General features: G+C 39.3%; 2 protein-coding genes across 2 annotated transcripts; both read left to right on the forward strand.

The window, feature by feature from the left end:
• The first annotated feature begins 597 nt into the window (after positions 1–597).
• LOC125742357 (uncharacterized) lies at positions 598–14,510 on the forward strand. The gene is made up of 18 exons (XM_049014275.1): positions 598–681; positions 3,682–3,769; positions 3,878–3,906; positions 4,110–4,143; positions 4,252–4,279; positions 4,415–4,496; positions 5,109–5,252; positions 5,568–5,764; positions 5,898–6,001; positions 6,115–6,233; positions 6,338–6,514; positions 6,589–6,797; positions 13,218–13,315; positions 13,482–13,510; positions 13,661–13,682; positions 13,794–13,821; positions 14,037–14,121; positions 14,265–14,510. The coding sequence occupies exons 2-18, from the start codon at positions 3,721–3,723 to the stop codon at positions 14,508–14,510; spliced, it is 1,680 nt and encodes a 559-aa protein (XP_048870232.1). The 5' UTR covers positions 598–681; positions 3,682–3,720.
• A 2,065-nt stretch (positions 14,511–16,575) lies between these two features.
• LOC125742358 (uncharacterized) lies at positions 16,576–17,930 on the forward strand. Its single transcript, XM_049014276.1, has 5 exons — positions 16,576–16,732; positions 16,836–17,035; positions 17,178–17,290; positions 17,471–17,577; positions 17,727–17,930. The coding sequence occupies exons 1-5, from the start codon at positions 16,607–16,609 to the stop codon at positions 17,928–17,930; spliced, it is 750 nt and encodes a 249-aa protein (XP_048870233.1). The 5' UTR covers positions 16,576–16,606.
• The last annotated feature ends 2,975 nt before the right edge of the window (positions 17,931–20,905 follow it).

Here is a 20,905-nt window from a genome sequence, read left to right on the forward strand (position 1 = left end):
TGCATTCCATTCTGTACACCTCAGAACTGCCCCATGCAGATTCCTTAAATTAAAAGATACGTAGTTAAGAGCATTATCAGAATTTTACCTTGACACATTCACAGCTCCCATTGTCACAGTCATAAGAATTATGAGCTTCATTGACATGTGGCAGGGTGGAGTCCGTAAACATATCCAGCTCACGAAAGGTACCATAGAAACAGTACCAATATCTGCATCTACTGGGCACGGTGGTTTTGCAAGTAACATTTGTACTCTATGAAGGCCACTAAGACCCTCAACTAAGGTAGTTGTGCCTCTTGCAGCAGCTTAACCAGCAGTTACTTAGACAGGCTACGAAATGGAGGGAAATAATGGGCACACACTGGAAGCGTACAAATTTCGCAACCCAAAATCATACCAGTAACAATAGTAAAAATATGCCAAAATATGAGGAAAAATGAGGGCAGCTTATTACATTTCATGTTGAATTTTAAATATGCTGATCTGGTGAAATACGCTGTTTTAAACATTCCAGCATCTTGGTACCACCTTCACATTGTACACATGACAAGCCACACCCTTTGCTGCTTGCACACCCTTGCAGTATTGTAGTCTGACCGAGTGCTCTCTTTACTTCTTCCCATCAGATAAGTCAGACAGTTCAGTTCAGTTAGATCAGTTTTCATTGCAAGACAACAGGTAAAGAAACATGCTATATTTATTATTATTATTATTATTATTATTATTATTATTATTATTATTATTATTATTATTGTGTTTGTTGTTGTTGTTATCATTATCTAAAAATACATTTTTACATGTTGTCTATATTATTATTTTGTGTTGGATTTATGTTGCATTTATGAAAAATATGTAATATTTTTTGCAAAAAAAAAAAAAAAAAAAACAATTGTTTGAGCATCCATTGAAATCAAAATAATTATACTGTACTGCCAGACCTTATTTTTTCTTTATTTTTCAAAGTTGGGTTCAAATTTCAGGTTGTATTTTACTTTACTGAGTTTGTGGCCATCAAACATCGTAAGCCATTCAGAGAACCTGATTAGCAAATTGTCCCAGCCTTTTCTCTGAATGTGGGGTCTGAAATCATGTCATACAAGGGCAGCAGGAAATTCTAGTTCTTGTTGTTGCAACAGTCCAGAATTAACTATAGTCATTGCATTTGTACGTATGAAAGATTTCAGTTTAGTGACTGACATCTGGGGCAATTCTAGGTATTAACCCTTAGGGGGGCCTGTAGGGGTGCCACATATAGGACAGCACAACCCCGCCTCTTCCCAGCCAGTTCCACGGCAATAAAATTTGTGGGGCCAGGAGGGGGTCCTGACTGTACAAGTTGTATGAAAAGTGCAGCAAAATATGGGACAAACTCAGTGTTTTTATAAAGCCACTAGCTTAGGGTCTTGAATTGCTTGCGTCTTGAATTGGCTCTTCTAGCATTTACTTACTGACTTCAGGTGAACGCCACTACGTTTCAAAAGTTGGCTTTGATTGAAAGAGGTGTAGGGCCTTATCAAATGGTGCATGAAACTCACATAGAACAGGTACAGGTATATTGAGTTTAATTAATCACATACTGAATAATACTAAGTACAGGAAGTCCCCGGATTAAGAATTTCCAACTAATGGACAACTTGTACTTAGGAACGGATTGTCGTAAAGCCTGTTAATTTAAAGATTAAATACAATGGTTCATAATAACAAACACATGCACTACTTTGTAACACTCGTAAAAACATTGCACGGCTTCAGCGGTTCGTCAGTTTAAGGTACAGTGTATGTAGTTATTTTTATTTTTACTTTTATTTTATTTTTTTATTTTAAGTTAAAGGTCAGTATATAGATTACATATTAAATAGGTGATTTGGGAGCTAAGTTGTCCCGAAGTACTATCCCAAAGGAACTCCCTCGCATCAATTGTAAAAATGCTGATGGATTTACAATACAGCAGAAATATTTTATACAATTTCATGCTCTCCTTTAAGGCATACAGAGATGAGAGTGAAGCTTGGGGTTTGAGTAAAGGATCAGGCATTTAACTGGCACTCCTAGAGCATCTCTTTTGGGGGTGGGGGGCGGGGGGTTAAGGGCCTTTCAGAATACAGGCACAGAGACACATCCCCATAAAATAACATGCAAGCACAGCAAGTGCCCAGGAAGCTAGTGAAATTGTATTCCTATTATAATACTATGTACAGGGATATGCATGTACTGTATATATGTACAGTGGCAAGAAATAGAATGTGGAGCGTTTCAAATTACCTGCAGTTATGTTTAAATTTGTTGTAAAATAGGGTGTAATCTTTTTATAAGTTATAACAATGAAGAACGACTTTTGTTTTTTTACATGTTGAATACATCATTGAAACAGTCTAGGCTGGAAAAAGTATGTGAATCCTAAGTTAAAGCCAAATGGGCAACTAAGCTAAACGGAGTCAGGATATAGCAAACCTGAAGTCCGATCAACGAAACGAGCTTTGGCGGTGTGAGTTACAGCTACTTCAAACACTCAAACATTTTGAGTTTGCTGTTCACAGAAAGCATCTGCTAATGTGAACCATGCCTCGCAAAAAAATGATCAAAAATTCTTGATTTGAATAAAACTTGGAAATATTAAAATATTAAATATTAATCTTGAATAGCTGTGCCCTTGAGAGGTAAAGTGGGCTATCCCACATTTTTGACCCATATCCCCTTTTTATTGAATATTTTCAATTGGATAAGTTGTCATCATTTAAGTCATACCTCTGTGCTACCTATGATATATATCAATTGTAGGGTTTCAGCTTTGGGGCTCATTTTCTCAAAACTTTGTTTTTTGTGGGATAGCCCACTTAACCTCTGAAGGGTACAGTTCATCAGTTAGACAGATTACTTATAAATAGAAATTTGTTATGGAGGATCCCCCTTGGCATTGTGAGTTTATCAGAGCCGATTTTAAATCGAGCACTGGATGAAGTTAATGTTGAATTCTTGCATATGGCATAAAAAACACCACATTCCAATGTATAAATAAAGGTGAAGTACAGTTGGGAGCACCATGACTTGGGGCTCCTGTGCTGCCTCGGGACCTGGACCGGTTGCCATCATTGAGGGGAAAATGAAATCCCAATTATCAAGGGACTCTACAGCATAATGGATGAAGCAGTTGGACAATGACTCGAAAATGACCCTAAAATTCACTCTACTCTACTAAAGTGTCAATTGATATGACAAAGTGATTGATTTGATCTGCAGCTACTGCAAAGCACTTGATTGTAGTCATTGCTGCCAATGGAGGTTCAGCCAGTTATTAAATCCAAGGGTTCACTGACTTTTTCCACAGCCCTGAGAAAGTTTCATGGTGTGGTCAAGAAAGACATGAAACATTATAATAGTATGTTTGGTGTGCATTCAAGTGCATTGCATTTCTGTATATTTGTGACTTAGATGACGATATCATATTTTACAACTAATTAATGCAGAAAAGGGCATTATTCTATGTGTGTTCTTGCCATTGTAATATGTCTTCTCTTTTCTCAGTTGAGTTTGAAAACTCAATTTTCCTTAAGTTTTCAAGACGTCTTGAATGTCTTTCTTTCAATAACTGTACCCATGCTGCCACCTATTGGCTGTCTGAATAACAAACCAGGGAAACAAGCTGGCGAGAGGAAGAGTAATATTTTGTCTTTTATTCAGCATACAGTGTCGACATATCAGACCCATCCTAGTGTGAGGATGGGAAAATTTCCCATCATTCTGCACTTCCTGGCCTTGGTGGTCTTTGGTGAGTCTGAATAATTGTTAGACAATAAGTCAAAACAATATCTTTTACAATGTCTTTGTAGTATGGCTGGATAAACTTCCTTTTATTCAATTGTTTGTTTTATATCAGGCTTTCTTATACCCCTGGCTTCAGGAAAGGTATTTATGAATTACTGCTTTTATTACATTTTAAAGACACCAATTTCTTTGATGCATTAATTTATATACATATGTGCATTTATGTGACATATTGTACAAATAGGAGGAATATTCTAAATGATAAAGGTTGGACATAGGAAAATCAAATTATACAGCAAGATAAAAACCAATTTTTTAAATAATTACATCATTCTGTATTTCAGTGCAATAAAACGAAAAACCTTACCAATGAAAATGGTAAGGTTGAAAACATCCATTCATCTATCTGTTGTTATTTATACATGCGACTTCACCCAGTTACATAATTCTAAATATGCAACTGCTAATGTTTATTTGATATTTCAGAAACAAGGCAGTCTATCACGGAAAATGGGTGTGTATCAATCACTGTGCATAAAAAATGCTGATATTACTAAAAGAAGAAATCTGTAAAGAATGGCTAATTATTATTATTATTATTATTATTATTATTGATTCAACAACACAGACTTTATTTGATTCATTATAGGCTTTCTTACCAAAACAAGACATCAGGCAATACCTCTGTAGAAATTTGCAACGCACGCGTTGTAAATTATGCAAGCTCATGGGTAAGTGTGAATCTACTCTATTTTCTCTGTTGTATATCCAAAGTAATAACCTACAACTTAATAGTGGTTAGATGCAGTTGCCAGCAAAGTCTGAAAAAAATTACCTCACATATCCTAAAATGATATTCTACAAACAAAGAAAAGTTATGTATGCATGTTTAGTTTGTTGACCATAGTAAAGTCATAGTAATGCAACAGACACATGTAAATATAATTTAAAAAATATTTTTAATATTTATATTTTGCCAAGTGGTTAGCACTGTTGCCTCACACCTCTGGGACCCGGGTTCGAGTCTCCGCCTGGGTTACATGTGTGTGGAGTTTGCATGTTCTCCCCATGTTGTCGTGGGGTTTCCTCCGGGTACTCCGGTTTCCCCCCACAGTCCAAAAACATGCTGGGGCCCCATCCTGGGTTGTTCCCTGCCTCATGCCCATTGCTTCCGCGATAGGCTCCGGACCCCCCGCGACCCTTTAGGATAAGCGGTTTGGAAGATGGATGGATGGATATTTTGCCAGTTTTTCATATGCAATAGTTAACTATTACTCCCTTTCAAATAATTGAAGCCCATTTAAAATAGTTATGATTTGGTTTGCAATGTGTTTTTATTTCAGATCTTAAATGCACTGGACAACATCACCAACCACTTGTTTTGTGTCATTTACAACAATGAAGGCTTCTCGGGAGAGAAGCTCTTAATGCTTGAAAATGACCTCACAAGAATCATGGAATCCACCCTGAATATCTACAATAACCTAGTAGGATATGTTTGTTTTTCTGATTAACTTCTTAACTTTTGATTGATTTCTTTGAGTGTAGAAAAACAGTGTAATGCCAATTAGTTTGAGGTAGCAGCTCACATTTTGTAATAGGTTTATATATGCAGATTGATTGCTATTGCAGCCTACATGTCGCTTCCATAGCATTATATGAGAAGTCATGCATTTTTCGACTGAAACCTACAATTGAAACGACACTACGAGGATGTGATGGTGACAGTGTGAAGTAATACAATATTGTTTAAAAACAGTTTATTGTAATAATGTTTAATAATGTTTTCTTTTTCTTCTAAGAAAAATAATGATACGGAGTCCACTGCTATTATTGATTTGTTTGGAGCTTTAAACACAAACAACCACAATCAAAACAATGGGGAAGACATGAGCATATGGTTCAAGATAAAAATCCAACCACTCTTACCATTTTTAACCAAGGAATTCCTGACGCTCCTGAGCACTAAAAATTTCACCTGTCAGTCCTACCAAGCAATGTGGGTATAAAACTGTAACCATAAAAAATTAGTTGAACATTAGTTTTGGGTGATCTTACTTCAGATATTAATTTAGTATTTGATGTATTTAACAGATATTTTTTCACAATACTGTATGTATCTCCATTTTCAGAGTTAACGGTTTTAACGAGCAGTTTTCAACAATGAACATTGAAACACAGCAAATGATATATAGAAATTTCATGCTTATGTACCTCTCAAGAAAAGATATATCAGGTATAATGAAAATATTTATAGTTTATAAACGTTTACAGATTTCAAAGAGAAATGTTTTTTATTTGACAATGGGGGAAAGAATATTGAAGTGAAAAACGTATTTTAACACACAGATCCTGGATGCTTATCAGAATCAAATGGAATGAAAGATTGGATAGAAAAAAACTTTGGTCTATATTTTATTTTTGTAACACTGGAAGATTTGGTCAACATGGAGGAAAATATCTCTGTGGTAAATTTTCTTAATTAACATACAACAAAATTAGATTGCTAATAAATAGAAGGCAACAATATTTTAAAAGTAATTTTAACTGTATTTCTTGTGATATCAAACAGGTGGAAGTTCTTCCCTCACTCTCTACAGAACAAATAGTGGACCTGTTACTCGAAGCCCTAAGTAACACTCTGGAAAATGAAACTGTCGTAATTAACGTGGTCAGCAGCTTGTTGACTTCTCTAAAAGGCCAGGAACTAGATGAGTTCTTTGATAATTTTGCACAAGTCACAGAGAAGGTAAATAAGTTTGCTGTATTAAGTAGGCTTTATGAAATTATGTGGACATTGCCAAATTATTCTCTTCGTTTCAGAGAAACTTAACCGTCATCGAAAACTCTGCTGTAAGGAATATCATGCTAAACCTGACCTTGACAGCACTGGCACCCAGACTTGATACCTTTGCACCAAACGACTTTGCAATTTGGTTCCAACACTATTTGGTGGTGCTGATGCCTAGCCTTCAACCTAGCAGTTTGGATGTCATCCCCAGGAACATTACCTGCCAGTCGTACCGTGCCATGTAAGAATGTTAAGGCTTACCTTGACGTCCTGTGTTTTACAGACCAAGGCTTTCACCTGACATGTTACAAACAAAGACTCATGGTACCCTTTTATTCTGTTAATGCTCACTCAGATTCACTGGGCTTGACCAAAGCATTGAATCTCTTCCACAAGACCTCACCCATGGCATTGAATCCTGCAAGGTCTTGCTAATGCAAAGAGCTCCATACAGTAGGTGTTCAAGGAATTCTTTTAACCCTGTGGATGTTGGATCCATAGCAATGAGCTGTAATTTTAAATTGTCCTTTATTCATGAATATCAGTTTATCAGACATTAAAAAAAGACTTTCTCACTGACGCCTTTTTCATCCTCCCCTCCTCCCCTTACCCAAAAAAGTGTGCACACCGCTGCCTGTCGCTGGTCACGTAAGTTAATTATGGAATTTTGCATATTCAGTCTCATAGTTTGATATTGAGCTTCTCCCATTTACATACACAGATGACAGAGGTAAACAAAGCAATTGAATGACTTTGTACATTGTAACATGTTCTTTGCTTTTTCTCATATTTTTCCAGTGCGAAGATACACCGATCAATGGTGAGTTCATTTTGGAGAGCTTTTTTTTTTTTTTAATAATTACTGTAGCAAGCAAAATTGATTTTGATTATCTCTATTATGTTAAAACTAACTCTGTCTTCTCTATGTTTTCCAGAGAGAGACGTTTGTTCCGCTCTTCAGGGGTAGGTTTTTCTGCATTTAATTTGAGAATTTTCTACAAATGTTTAAGGGGCTCTGTAATTGTGAGAATTCTTTCTTGTGTTGGAAGCTTTAAAATTCAACTGAGAGCAAGAGTGAATACGTCTTGACATTTATTTATTTATTTGTTTATTTTGGTATCGCACCACTGAATGTGGACTTTATTTAAAATCGTACTTTCCCTGACTCTCTTCCATAGATCTCCATCCGACCAGTTGGTGGCTCATCAGAGCGCAGCTGGGATGCTCTGCAACTTCAGCATTGCTGATTTTGTCTGTTCCCCAGTATGTCACTTTCCACTATATTCCTAAATGTATTAGCAGCACCTGGAGAATGTTCTGTGCTCATGTCACAAACATTTGAAACAGCAGTTAAATTGCCTCTAGTACAAGGCTAATTCTGTTGTCTTTCTTTCTTTTTCCTAAAGGAAGCGGAATTCACAAAGGAAAATCTGATCAGTCTCTTGCAGTGCAAACTGGCCACTAGCCTAAGTTACCCGTTATTAACCTGGAAGCTGATTTTCACCAAATTCTCTGCGGTCCTTGATGAAGCACTGGATTCATACTCAGATATGGTACACCGAATTCCGAGCCGATCTAATGCATTCTCTATCGGTTATATCTCCACTTTACAAGCTACTAGATATTCCTTGATAACCTGTAAGCAAGAGTAGTCCATTTTAAAAGCTTTGCCAGTTGTCACTGCCAAGGTCTCACTGAGACGCTACCCTTCCTCTCCTTCAGTCCAACCAGATCAATAGCTCTATCGGCTCAGTAGTCCTGGATGCAATCGAAGAAGTCAGAATTAATAACTTGAGCAATACGCAACTGCAAAACATCAGCTTTATCAACCAGTGGTTCCAGAGGAGACTTCACCCGTTCTTGCCATCAGTGTCTGAAGAGTTTCTGTCCTGTCTCAGCACAAAGAACTTCAGCTGTGAGACCTACCAGGCTGTGTACGTACAAACCTGACCCTCTGTGTCAAGGGTGCTTTCCATGGTAGTGGAAATTGTCTGAACCTTTGAATGGAATGGTCACACTTACTGGAATTAACGTCTCCATTTCAGTGTAAAGGCTCTGAGCGACCAAGTCTCATCCATGGACACGGCACAACAACAGTTGGTTTACACTGATTTCATCTACCTCTTCCTATCGAGGAAAGACACTTCAGGTATTTATCTCTTTCATTCTGAGATATCATTTATTATACATTTCTTCTCTGTTTTAAAGATGCTGGTATTGGCACCATCCAGAGTTTGTGAATGGCCACACACTGGTGTTTGTCTTTCAGAAGAATGCTAAAAAGACAGATGGCTCAGGTGTTCTTTCTCTTTCAGATACTGGATGTGTCTCCAACACTAACAGCAGCTTAGATTGGCTTCAAAAGAACTTTGGGACATTTTCTGTCTTTGCACCTCTGGTAGATCTTGTCAGCCTCAACAGCAATTTCTCCTGCGTGAGTTGCACTGAAACACACGTTCTCCCTAATAATAATCTTGAGTAAATCTGCCTTTGGTTAAACTTCCTTGCACTTTAATGAATGATTTCCTCTTTTCTTTCATTTTTTCTATTCTTTAGTTTGATTCATTGGTGGCACTGACACCAAGCCAAACAGCGGATATGATACAGAGCTCTGGTGTAGGGTACAGCATAGACCAGATGCATGCTGTCTTTGACAACCTGGAGAAAAATAACTCCTTCCAAAATGTTGATGAGTTTCTGACCGAACTGGCTAAAAATCCTGAGGTGATTGCCTTCAAGTGAAAATCAAACAGCCTTTGAAGTATTCAAAACAATATAGAGCAAAGGCAATTGTGAAATTCCTCTTTTGTTCTTCTCCAGCTTCCAGGTATCACACCTGCAGTACGGGACGTCATGATGAATCTGACTTTCTCAGTCATCAGGAGTCATTTCCATGAATTTAATGCGCAGGACTGGGTCGATTGGTTCACTGTCAAGCTGACAGTCCTCCTTCCCAGTTTCACCGCAGAGATGCTGTCCATTACACTCTCTTACGTCAACTGCACTGATTACCAAGTCATGTGAGTTAATCGACAGTTTAATTTATGAAAGTTATAAGTCGTGAAAAGTACTGGATTCTCAGTGGGGCAATGTGGATGTGGCTAAACAATAGTGTCTAGCAAAAGGATCGGAGAACTGCAAAGCACTCATCTCTGCAACTTTTTCCTTTATAGTGTTTATGGAATGGACCAGGTCTTCTCAGAAATGACATCTGAACAAATCCAGGAAATCACCAATGTTTTGGTCACATACCTCAAGGATTCCACTGGCCAAAACGATGTTGCTGGTAGGGTTGGAACAGCTAGAATTTTCCATGTTTATATGCTTTGGCGTGACATTTGCTGCTTTTGCCATTTTAAATGCTAAGTTGTCAGTTTTATTGGGTTCACAGTATGTTAAGCGTACTCCGAATCTGGATGCAAATTGCTTCTTACTCATACCTTTCAGCCTGTCGACAGAATATCCACGATGATGCTGAGTGGCTGTCCATCAATTTGGGATATTTCTCCACGTACCTCAATTACTCTGTGCTGATGGACTTCAATATTACAGGGGTGCGATACCTTTGTTTTTCAGTCACTATTCTCCCTTTATTTTTAGAAAATTCACACTGAAGACCCTACACTCTTTCAGTTTCACCACATTGCGCTGCTTTGAATGTGATTATGCATCTCCACCACCCTCCCTTTCTTGTACTATTTTCCAGCTTGAATCACTGGCAGCACTGACACCAACCCAAACAGCGGACATGGTACTGAGCTGCGGTGTACTGAAAAACGCAGAACAGATAGCTCTTGTGTTTGACCACCTGGAGGAAATAACCCCTTTCCAGAGCATTGATGAATTCCTGACGGAACTGGCCAAAGGCTCCGAGGTGAGTGCCTTCAAGTGGATCAACTGGAGATTGCAAAACAGGACAATACTCAATACATGAATGCTGATCGAATCATTTAATCTCTTGCTTTTTCTATGTCCAGCTTGCAGATATCACAACTGCAGTACGGGATGTCATGATGAATCGGACTTTCTCAGTCATCCTCAGTCATTTCCATGAATTTTATAGGCAGGACTGGATCGATTGGTTCACTGTCAAGCTGACAGTCCTCCTTCCCAGTTTCAATGCAGAGATGCTTTCCATTACACTCTCTTATGTCAATTGCACTGATTACCAAGTCATGTGAGTCATTTTCCGGTTTCATTGTGAAAATTTTCATGCATTTTGTCTCTTTGGGATAATGTGAATGTAGCCAAACTACTGAGTCTGGCAGATGGACAGGAGAACAGCGAAGCACTCATCGCCACTTTGTTTTCCTTTCTAGTGTTTTTGGAATGGACAAGGTCTTCCCAGAAATGACATCTGATCAAATCAAGGAAATAACCAAGGTTTTGGTTGCATACCTCAAGGAAGCCATTTTCCAAAAGCATGATTCAGGTAGGATAGATTAAACTTTTTTACTTGCTCAACTGGATGCATTTGCCAATTTAATACTCTGCTTTCTCTAAACACCATTATTATCATTGGTCTTGAAAAGTTTGTAATTACAATGGGTTCATTATTCAGCTTGAGAATTATTGACCTGAAAGCAAATTGTTCCTTTGCTATGTCTGTCAGCCTGCCAACTGAACGCTCAAAACCATGCTGAGTGGCTGTACATCAACTTAGGAAATTTCTCCGGATATGTGAACTACTCTGAGCTGAAGGTCTTTAACATCACTTGGGTACAGTACCTATTTTTTCCCTCTAGTCACTTTACTCATGGTTCCAAAACTTTAACCCTGAACTCACTGCAATTTATATTAAGTATAATAGTACAGAGTTTTGCCGTCAGTGTAATTACAAATCTGACTTCTTTCTGGCCCTTTTCCAGCTCCAATCACTGACAACACTATCACCAGCCCAAACTGCTGAGATGCTACTGAGCTCTGGTACACTGAACAACACAAGCCAGATAGATGCTGTGTTTGACCACTTGGAGATCGGTAACCCCTTCCAGAACGTCGATGAATTTCTGACGGAACTGGCCCAAAGTCCAACGGTGAGCACCTCCAGCTGTAAATGCAAAATCCACTGAAGTGTTTTAAAAATGAAAAAATGCAATACCTTGATGATGCTGGAGTGGAAATTGTAATTTCCTCTTTTGTGTTTGTCCAGCTTCCAGATATCACACCTGCAGTACGGGATGTCATGATGAATCGGACTTTCACAGTCATCCGCGATTATCTCCCACAATTTAATAGGCAGGACTGGGTCGATTGGTTCACTGTCAAGCTGACTGTCCTCCTTCCCAGTTTCAATGCAGAGATGCTTTCCATTACACTCTCTTATGTCAATTGCACTGATTACCAAGTCATGTGAGTCATTTTCCGGTTTCATTGTGAAAATTTCCATGCATTTTGTCTCTTTGAGATAATGTGAATGTAGCCAAACTACTGAGTCTGGCAGATGGACCGGAGAACTGCAAAGCACTCATCTCCACTTTGTCTTCTTTTATAGTGTTTTTGCAATGGACGAGGTCTTCTCAGAAATGACATCTGAAGAAATCGAGGAAATCACCAAGGTTTTGGTCGCGTACCTCAAGGAAGCCATTTTCCAAAACCACGATCCTGGTAGGTTTAGAAAAACCTGCAGTCATGTAAATGGTTGTGTTTTTGGATAATGACCGATGCGTTTTATCAGCATGGGTAGCATTTCCAGTATTGAAATGTTAACAGTTATACGGAGTTGGTTGTGCTTGATGGGAGTCATTACTTGGCGTGAAAAACCTTTCTTCTCTCTGCCTTTCAGCCTGTCAAGGAAACACCCAAAACCAAGTGGAGTGGCTGTCCCTCAACTTGGGAAATTTCTCCAAATATGCAAACTACTCAGACCTGAAGGACTTTGGTGTTGCTGGGGTACAATGACATCTTTTTGAAAGGGCTTTTGCCGGGTTCCAGTGTCTTAAAACGTAGAATCTGTTGCACTCTTGCTTTCAGCGATACCCTGAAATAAAACCTTTCTTTCTTTCATTCTTTCTTTGTTGTCCATATATAGCTGCAAATTCTGGACTCCCTTTCTCCAGGACAAAAAGTAGAACTGTTATTCGATCCTCTTAATAACGCTCTAGAGAACGAAACCATCGTGACTGCTGTTTTCAGCAGCTTGTTGACGTCTCCAGATGACAGGGAGCTAGATGAGTTCTTTGAAGATTTTGCTCAGGCCGCAGAGAAGGTAAATTAGTTTGTAGCAGATTTCGTTTTCTCAGACTTTGGCTCTGATATGTTTTTTTTTTCCATGACATTCGTGGCTTTATGGAATTAGGCGGACACTGTTCAAAATCAAATTATTCTCTTCTTTTCAGAGAAACTTAACCGTCATCGAAAACTCTGCTGTAAGGAATATCATGCTAAACCTGACCTTCACAGCACTGGCACCCAGACTTGATACCTTTGCACCAAACGACTTTGCAATTTGGTTCCAACGCTATTTGGTGGTGCTGATGCCTAGCCTTCAACCTAGCAGTTTGGATGTCATCCCCAGGAACATTACCTGCCAGTCGTACCGTGCCATGTAAGAATGTTAAGGCTTACCTTGACGTCCTGTGTTTTACAGACCAAGGCTTTCACCTGACATGTTACAAACAAAGACTCATGGTACCCTTTTATTCTGTTAATGCTCACTCAGATTCACTGGGCTTGACCAAAGCATTGAATCTCTTTCACAAGACCTCACCCATGGCATTGAATCCTGCAAGGTCTTGCTAATGCAAAGAGCTCCATACAGTAGGTGTTCAAGGAATTCTTTTAACCCTGTGGATGTTGGATCCATAGCAATGAGCTGTAATTTTAAATTGTCCTTTATTCATAAATATCAGTTTATCAAACATTTAAAAAAGACTTTCTCACTGACGCCTTTTTCATCCTCCCCTCCTCCCCTTACCCAAAAAAGTGTGCACACCGCTGTCTGTCGCTGGTCACGTAAGTTAATTATGGAATTTTGCATATTCAGTCTCATAGTTTGATATTGAGCTTCTTCCATTTACATACACAGATGACAGAGGTAAATAAAGCAATTGAATGACTTTGTACATTGTAACATGTTCTTTGCTTTTTCTCATATTTTTCCAGTGCGAAGATACACCGATCAATGGTGAGTTCATTTTGGAGAGCTTTTTTTTTTAATAATTACTGTAGCAAGCAAAATTGATTTTGATTATCTCTATTATGTTAAAACTAACTCTGTCTTCTCTATGTTTTCCAGATAGAGACGTTTGTTCCGCTCTTCAGGGGTAGGTTTTTCTGCATTTAATTTGAGAATTTTCTAAAAAATTTTAAGAGGCTCTGTAATTGTGAGAATTCTTTCTTGTGTTGGAAGCTTTACAATTCAACTGAGAGCAAGAGTGAATACGTCTTGACATTTATTTATTTATTTGTTTATTTTGGTATCGCACCACTGAATGTGGACTTTATTTAAAATCGTACTTTCCCTGACTCTCTTCCATAGATCTCCATCCGACCAGTTGGTGGCACATCAGAGCGCAGCTGGGATGCTCTGCAACTTCAGCATTGCTGATTTTGTCTGTTCCCCAGTATGTCACTTTCCACTATATTCCTAAATGTATTAGCAGCACCTGGAGCATGTTCTGTGCTCATGTCACAAACATTTGAAACAGCAGTTAAATTGCCTCTAGTACAAGGCTAATTCTGTTGTCTTTCTTTCTTTTTCCTAAAGGAAGCGGAATTCACAAAGGAAAATCTGATCAGTCTCTTGCAGTGCAAACTGGCCACTAGCCTTAGTTACCCGTTATTAACCTGGAAGCTGATTTTCACCAAATTCTCTGCGGTCCTTGATGAAGCATTGGATTCATACTCAGATATGGTACACCGAATTCCGAGCCGATCTAATGCATTCTCTATCGGTTATATCTCCACTTTACAAGCTACTAGATATTCCTTGATAACCTGTAAGCAAGAGTAGTCCATTTTAAAAGCTTTGCCAGTTGTCACTGCCAAGGTCTCACTGAGACGCTACCCTTCCTCTCCTTCAGTCCAACCAGATCAATAGCTCTATCGGCTCAGTAGTCCTGGATGCAATCGAAGAAGTCAGAATTAATAACTTGAGCAATACGCAACTGCAAAACGTCAGCTTTATCGACCAGTGGTTCCAGAGGAGACTTCACCCGTTCTTGCCATCAGTGTCTGAAGAGTTTCTGTCCTGTCTCAGCACAAAGAACTTCAGCTGTGAGACCTACCAGGCTGTGTACGTACAAACCTGACCCTCTGTGTCAAGGGTGCTTTCCATGGTAGTGGAAATTATCTTAACCTTTGAATGGAATGGTCACACTTACTGGAATTAACGTCTCCATTTCAGTGTAAAGGCTCTGAGCGACCAAGTCTCATCCATGGACACGGCACAACAACAGTTGGTTTACACTGATTTCATCTACCTCTTCCTATCGAGGAAAGACACTTCAGGTATTTATCTCTTTCATTCTAAGATATCATTTATTATACATTTCTTCTCTGTTTTAAAGATGCTGGTATTGGCACCATCCAGAGTTTGTGAATGGCCACACACTGGTGTTTGTCTTTCAGAAGAATGCTAAAAAGACAGATGGCTCAGGTGTTCTTTCTCTTTCAGATACTGGATGTGTCTCCAACACTAACAGCAGCTTAGATTGGCTTCAAAAGAACTTTGGGACATTTTCTGTCTTTGCACCTCTGGTAGATCTTGTCAGCCTCAACAGCAATTTCTCCTGCGTGAGTTGCACTGAAACACACGTTCTCCCTAATAATAATCTTGAGTAAATCTGCCTTTGGTTAAACTTCCTTGCACTTTAATGAATGATTTCCTCTTTTCTTTCATTTTTTCTATTCTTTAGTTTGATTCATTGGTGGCACTGACACCAAGCCAAACAGCGGATATGATACAGAGCTCTGGTGTAGGGTACAGCATAGACCAGATGCATGCTGTCTTTGACAACCTGGAGAAAAATAACTCCTTCCAAAATGTTGATGAGTTTCTGACCGAACTGGCTAAAAATCCTGAGGTGATTGCCTTCAAGTGAAAATCAAACAGCCTTTGAAGTATTCAAAACAATATAGAGCAAAGGCAATTGTGAAATTCCTCTTTTGTTCTTCTCCAGCTTCCAGGTATCACACCTGCAGTACGGGACGTCATGATGAATCTGACTTTCTCAGTCATCAGGAGTCATTTCCATGAATTTAATGCGCAGGACTGGGTCGATTGGTTCACTGTCAAGCTGACAGTCCTCCTTCCCAGTTTCACCGCAGAGATGCTGTCCATTACACTCTCTTACGTCAACTGCACTGATTACCAAGTCATGTGAGTTAATCGACAGTTTAATTTATGAAAGTTATAAGTCGTGAAAAGTACTGGATTCTCAGTGGGGCAATGTGGATGTGGCTAAACAATAGTGTCTAGCAAAAGGATCGGAGAACTGCAAAGCACTCATCTCTGCAACTTTTTCCTTTATAGTGTTTATGGAATGGACCAGGTCTTCTCAGAAATGACATCTGAACAAATCCAGGAAATCACCAATGTTTTGGTCACATACCTCAAGGATTCCACTGGCCAAAACGATGTTGCTGGTAGGGTTGGAACAGCTAGAATTTTCCATGTTTATATGCTTTGGCGTGACATTTGCTGCTTTTGCCATTTTAAATGCTAAGTTGTCAGTTTTATTGGGTTCACAGTATGTTAAGCGTACTCCGAATCTGGATGCAAATTGCTTCTTACTCATACCTTTCAGCCTGTCGACAGAATATCCACGATGATGCTGAGTGGCTGTCCATCAATTTGGGATATTTCTCCACGTACCTCAATTACTCTGTGCTGATGGACTTCAATATTACAGGGGTGCGATACCTTTGTTTTTCAGTCACTATTCTCCCTTTATTTTTAGAAAATTCACACTGAAGACCCTACACTCTTTCAGTTTCACCACATTGTGCTGCTTTGAATGTGATTATGCATCTCCACCACCCTCCCTTTCTTGTACTATTTTCCAGCTTGAATCACTGGCAGCACTGACACCAACCCAAACAGCGGACATGGTACTGAGCTGCGGTGTACTGAAAAACGCAGAACAGATAGCTCTTGTGTTTGACCACCTGGAGGAAATAACCCCTTTCCAGAGCATTGATGAATTCCTGACGGAACTGGCCAAAGGCTCCGAGGTGAGTGCCTTCAAGTGGATCAACTGGAGATTGCAAAACAGGACAATACTCAATACATGAATGCTGATCGAATCATTTAATCTCTTGCTTTTTCTATGTCCAGCTTGCAGATATCACAACTGCAGTACGGGATGTCATGATGAATCGGACTTTCTCAGTCATCCTCAGTCATTTCCATGAATTTTATAGGCAGGACTGGATCGATTGGTTCACTGTCAAGCTGACAGTCCTCCTTCCCAGTTTCAATGCAGAGATGCTTTCCATTACACTCTCTTATGTCAATTGCACTGATTACCAAGTCATGTGAGTCATTTTCCGGTTTCATTGTGAAAATTTTCATGCATTTTGTCTCTTTGGGATAATGTGAATGTAGCCAAACTACTGAGTCTGGCAGATGGACAGGAGAACAGCGAAGCACTCATCGCCACTTTGTTTTCCTTTCTAGTGTTTTTGGAATGGACAAGGTCTTCCCAGAAATGACATCTGATCAAATCAAGGAAATAACCACGGTTTTGGTTGCATACCTCAAGGAAGCCATTTTCCAAAAGCATGATTCAGGTAGGATAGATTAAACTTTTTTACTTGCTCAACTGGATGCATTTGCCAATTTAATACTCTGCTTTCTCTAAACACCATTACTATCATTGGTCTTGAAAAGTTTGTAATTACAATGGGTTCACTATTCAGCTTGAGAATTATTGACCTGAAAGCAAATTGTTCCTTTGCTATGTCTGTCAGCCTGCCAACTGAACGCTCAAAACCATGCTGAGTGGCTGTACATCAACTTAGGAAATTTCTCCGGATATGTGAACTACTCTGAGCTGAAGGTCTTTAACATCACTTGGGTACAGTACCTATTTTTTCCTTCTAGTCACTTTACTCATGGTTCCAAAACATTAACCCTGAACTCACTGCAATTTATATTAAGTATAATAGTACAGAGTTTTGCCATCAGTGTAATTACAAATCTGACTTCTTTCTGGCCCTTTTCCAGCTCCAATCACTGGCAACACTATCACCAGCCCAAACTGCTGAGATGCTACTGAGCTCTGGTACACTGAACAACACAAGCCAGATAGATGCTGTGTTTGACCACTTGGAGATCGGTAACCCCTTCCAGAACGTCGATGAATTTCTGACGGAACTGGCCCAAAGTCCAACGGTGAGCACCTCCAGCTGTAAATGCAAAATCCACTGAAGTGTTTTAAAAATGAAAAAATGCAATACCTTGATGATGCTGGAGTGGAAATTGTAATTTCTTCTTTTGTGTTTGTCCAGCTTCCAGATATCACACCTGCAGTACGGGATGTCATGATGAATCGGACTTTCACAGTCATCCGCGATTATCTCCCACAATTTAATAGGCAGGACTGGGTCGATTGGTTCACTGTCAAGCTGACTGTCCTCCTTCCCAGTTTCAATGCAGAGATGCTTTCCATTACACTCTCCTATGTCAATTGCACTGATTACCAAGTCATGTGAGTCATTTTCCGGTTTCATTGTGAAAATTTTGATGCATTTTGTCTCTTTGAGATAATGTGAATGTAGCCAAACTACTGAGTCTGGCAGATGGACCGGAGAACTGCAAAGCACTCATCTCCACTTTGTCTTCTTTTATAGTGTTTTTGCAATGGACGAGGTCTTCTCAGAAATGACATCTGAACAAATCGAGGAAATCACCAAGGTTTTGGTCGCGTACCTCAAGGAAGCCATTTTCCAAAACCACGATCCTGGTAGGTTTAGAAAAACCTGCAGTCATGTAAATGGTTGTGTTTTTGGATAATGACCGATGCGTTTTATCAGCATGGGTAGCATTTCCAGTATTGAAATGTTAACAGTTATACGGAGTTGGTTGTGCTTGATGGGAGTCATTACTTGGCGTGAAAAACCTTTCTTCTCTCTGCCTTTCAGCCTGTCAAGGAAACACCCAAAACCAAGTGGAGTGGCTGTCCCTCAACTTGGGAAATTTCTCCAAATATGCAAACTACTCAGACCTGAAGGACTTTGGTGTTGCTGGGGTACAATGACATCTTTTTGAAAGGGCTTTTGCCGGGTTCCAGTGTCTTAAAACGTAGAATCTGTTGCACTCTTGCTTTCAGCGATACCCTGAAATAAAACCTTTCTTTCTTTCATTCTTTCTTTGTTGTCCATATATAGCTGCAAATTCTGGACTCCCTTTCTCCAGGACAAAAAGTAGAACTGTTATTCGATCCTCTTAATAACGCTCTAGAGAACGAAACCATCGTGACTGCTGTTTTCAGCAGCTTGTTGACGTCTCCAGATGACAGGGAGCTAGATGAGTTCTTTGAAGATTTTGCTCAGGCCGCAGAGAAGGTAAATTAGTTTGTAGCAGATTTCGTTTTCTCAGACTTTGGCTCTGATATATTTTTTTTTTCCATGACATTCGTGGCTTTATGGAATTAGGCGGACACTGTTCAAAATCAAATTATTCTCTTCTTTTCAGAGAAACTTAACCGTCATCGAAAACTCTGCTGTAAGGAATATCATGCTAAACCTGACCTTGACAGCACTGGCACCCAGACTTGATACCTTTGCACCAAACGACTTTGCAATTTGGTTCCAACACTATTTGGTGGTGCTGATGCCTAGCCTTCAACCTAGCAGTTTGGATGTCATCCCCAGGAACATTACCTGCCAGTCGTACCGTGCCATGTAAGAATGTTAAGGCTTACCTTGACGTCCTGTGTTTTACAGACCAAGGCTTTCACCTGACATGTTACAAACAAAGACTCATGGTACCCTTTTATTCTGTTAATGCTCACTCAGATTCACTGGGCTTGACCAAAGCATTGAATCTCTTCCACAAGACCTCACCCATGGCATTGAATCCTGCAAGGTCTTGCTAATGCAAAGAGCTCCATACAGTAGGTGTTCAAGGAATTCTTTTAACCCTGTGGATGTTGGATCCATAGCAATGAGCTGTAATTTTAAATTGTCCTTTATTCATGAATATCAGTTTATCAAACATTTAAAAAAGACTTTCTCACTGACGCCTTTTTCATCCTCCCCTCCTCCCCTTACCCAAAAAAGTGTGCACACCGCTGCCTGTCGCTGGTCACGTAAGTTAATTATGGAATTTTGCATATTCAGTCTCATAGTTTGATATTGAGCTTCTTCCATTTACATACACAGATGACAGAGGTAAATAAAGCAATTGAATGACTTTGTACATTGTAACATGTTCTTTGCTTTTTCTCATATTTTTCCAGTGCGAAGATACACCGATCAATGGTGAGTTCATTTTGGAGAGCTTTTTTTTTTAATAATTACTGTAGCAACAAATTTGATTTTGATTATCTCTATTATGTTAAAACTAACTCTGTCTTCTCTATGTTTTCCAGAGAGAGACGTTTGTTCCGCTCTTCAGGGGTAGGTTTTTCTGCATTTAATTTGAGAATTTTCTAAAAAATTTTAAGAGGCTCTGTAATTGTGAGAATTCTTTCTTGTGTTGGAAGCTTTAAAATTCAACTGAGAGCAAGAGTGAATACGTCTTGACATTTATTTATTTATTTGTTTATTTTGGTATCGCACCACTGAATGTGGACTTTATTTAAAATCGTACTTTCCCTGACTCTCTTCCATAGATCTCCATCCGACCAGTTGGTGGCACATCAGAGCGCAGCTGGGATGCTCTGCAACTTCAGCATTGCTGATTTTGTCTGTTCCCCAGTATGTCACTTTCCACTATATTCCTAAATGTATTAGCAGCACCTGGAGAATGTTCTGTGCTCATGTCATAAACATTTGAAACCGCAGTTAAATTGCCTCTAGTACAAGGCTAATTCTGTTGTCTTTCTTTCTTTTTCCTAAAGGAAGCGGAATTCACAACGGAAAATCTGATCAGTCTCTTGCAGTGCAAACTGGCCACTAGCCTTAGTTACCCGTTATTAACCTGGAAGCTGATTTTCACCAAATTCTCTGCGGTCCTTGATGAAGCATTGGATTCATACTCAGATATGGTACACCGAATTCCGAGCCGATCTAATGCATTCTCTATCGGTTATATCTCCACTTTACAAGCTACTAGATATTCCTTGATAACCTGTAAGCAAGAGTAGTCCATTTTAAAAGCTTTGCCAGTTGTTACTGCCAAGGTCTCACTGAGACGCTACCCTTCCTCTCCTTCAGTCCAACCAGATCAATAGCTCTATC

Source organism: Brienomyrus brachyistius, chromosome 5 (genome assembly GCF_023856365.1).
Source record: "Brienomyrus brachyistius isolate T26 chromosome 5, BBRACH_0.4, whole genome shotgun sequence".
NCBI classification, from domain to species: domain Eukaryota; kingdom Metazoa; phylum Chordata; class Actinopteri; order Osteoglossiformes; family Mormyridae; genus Brienomyrus; species Brienomyrus brachyistius.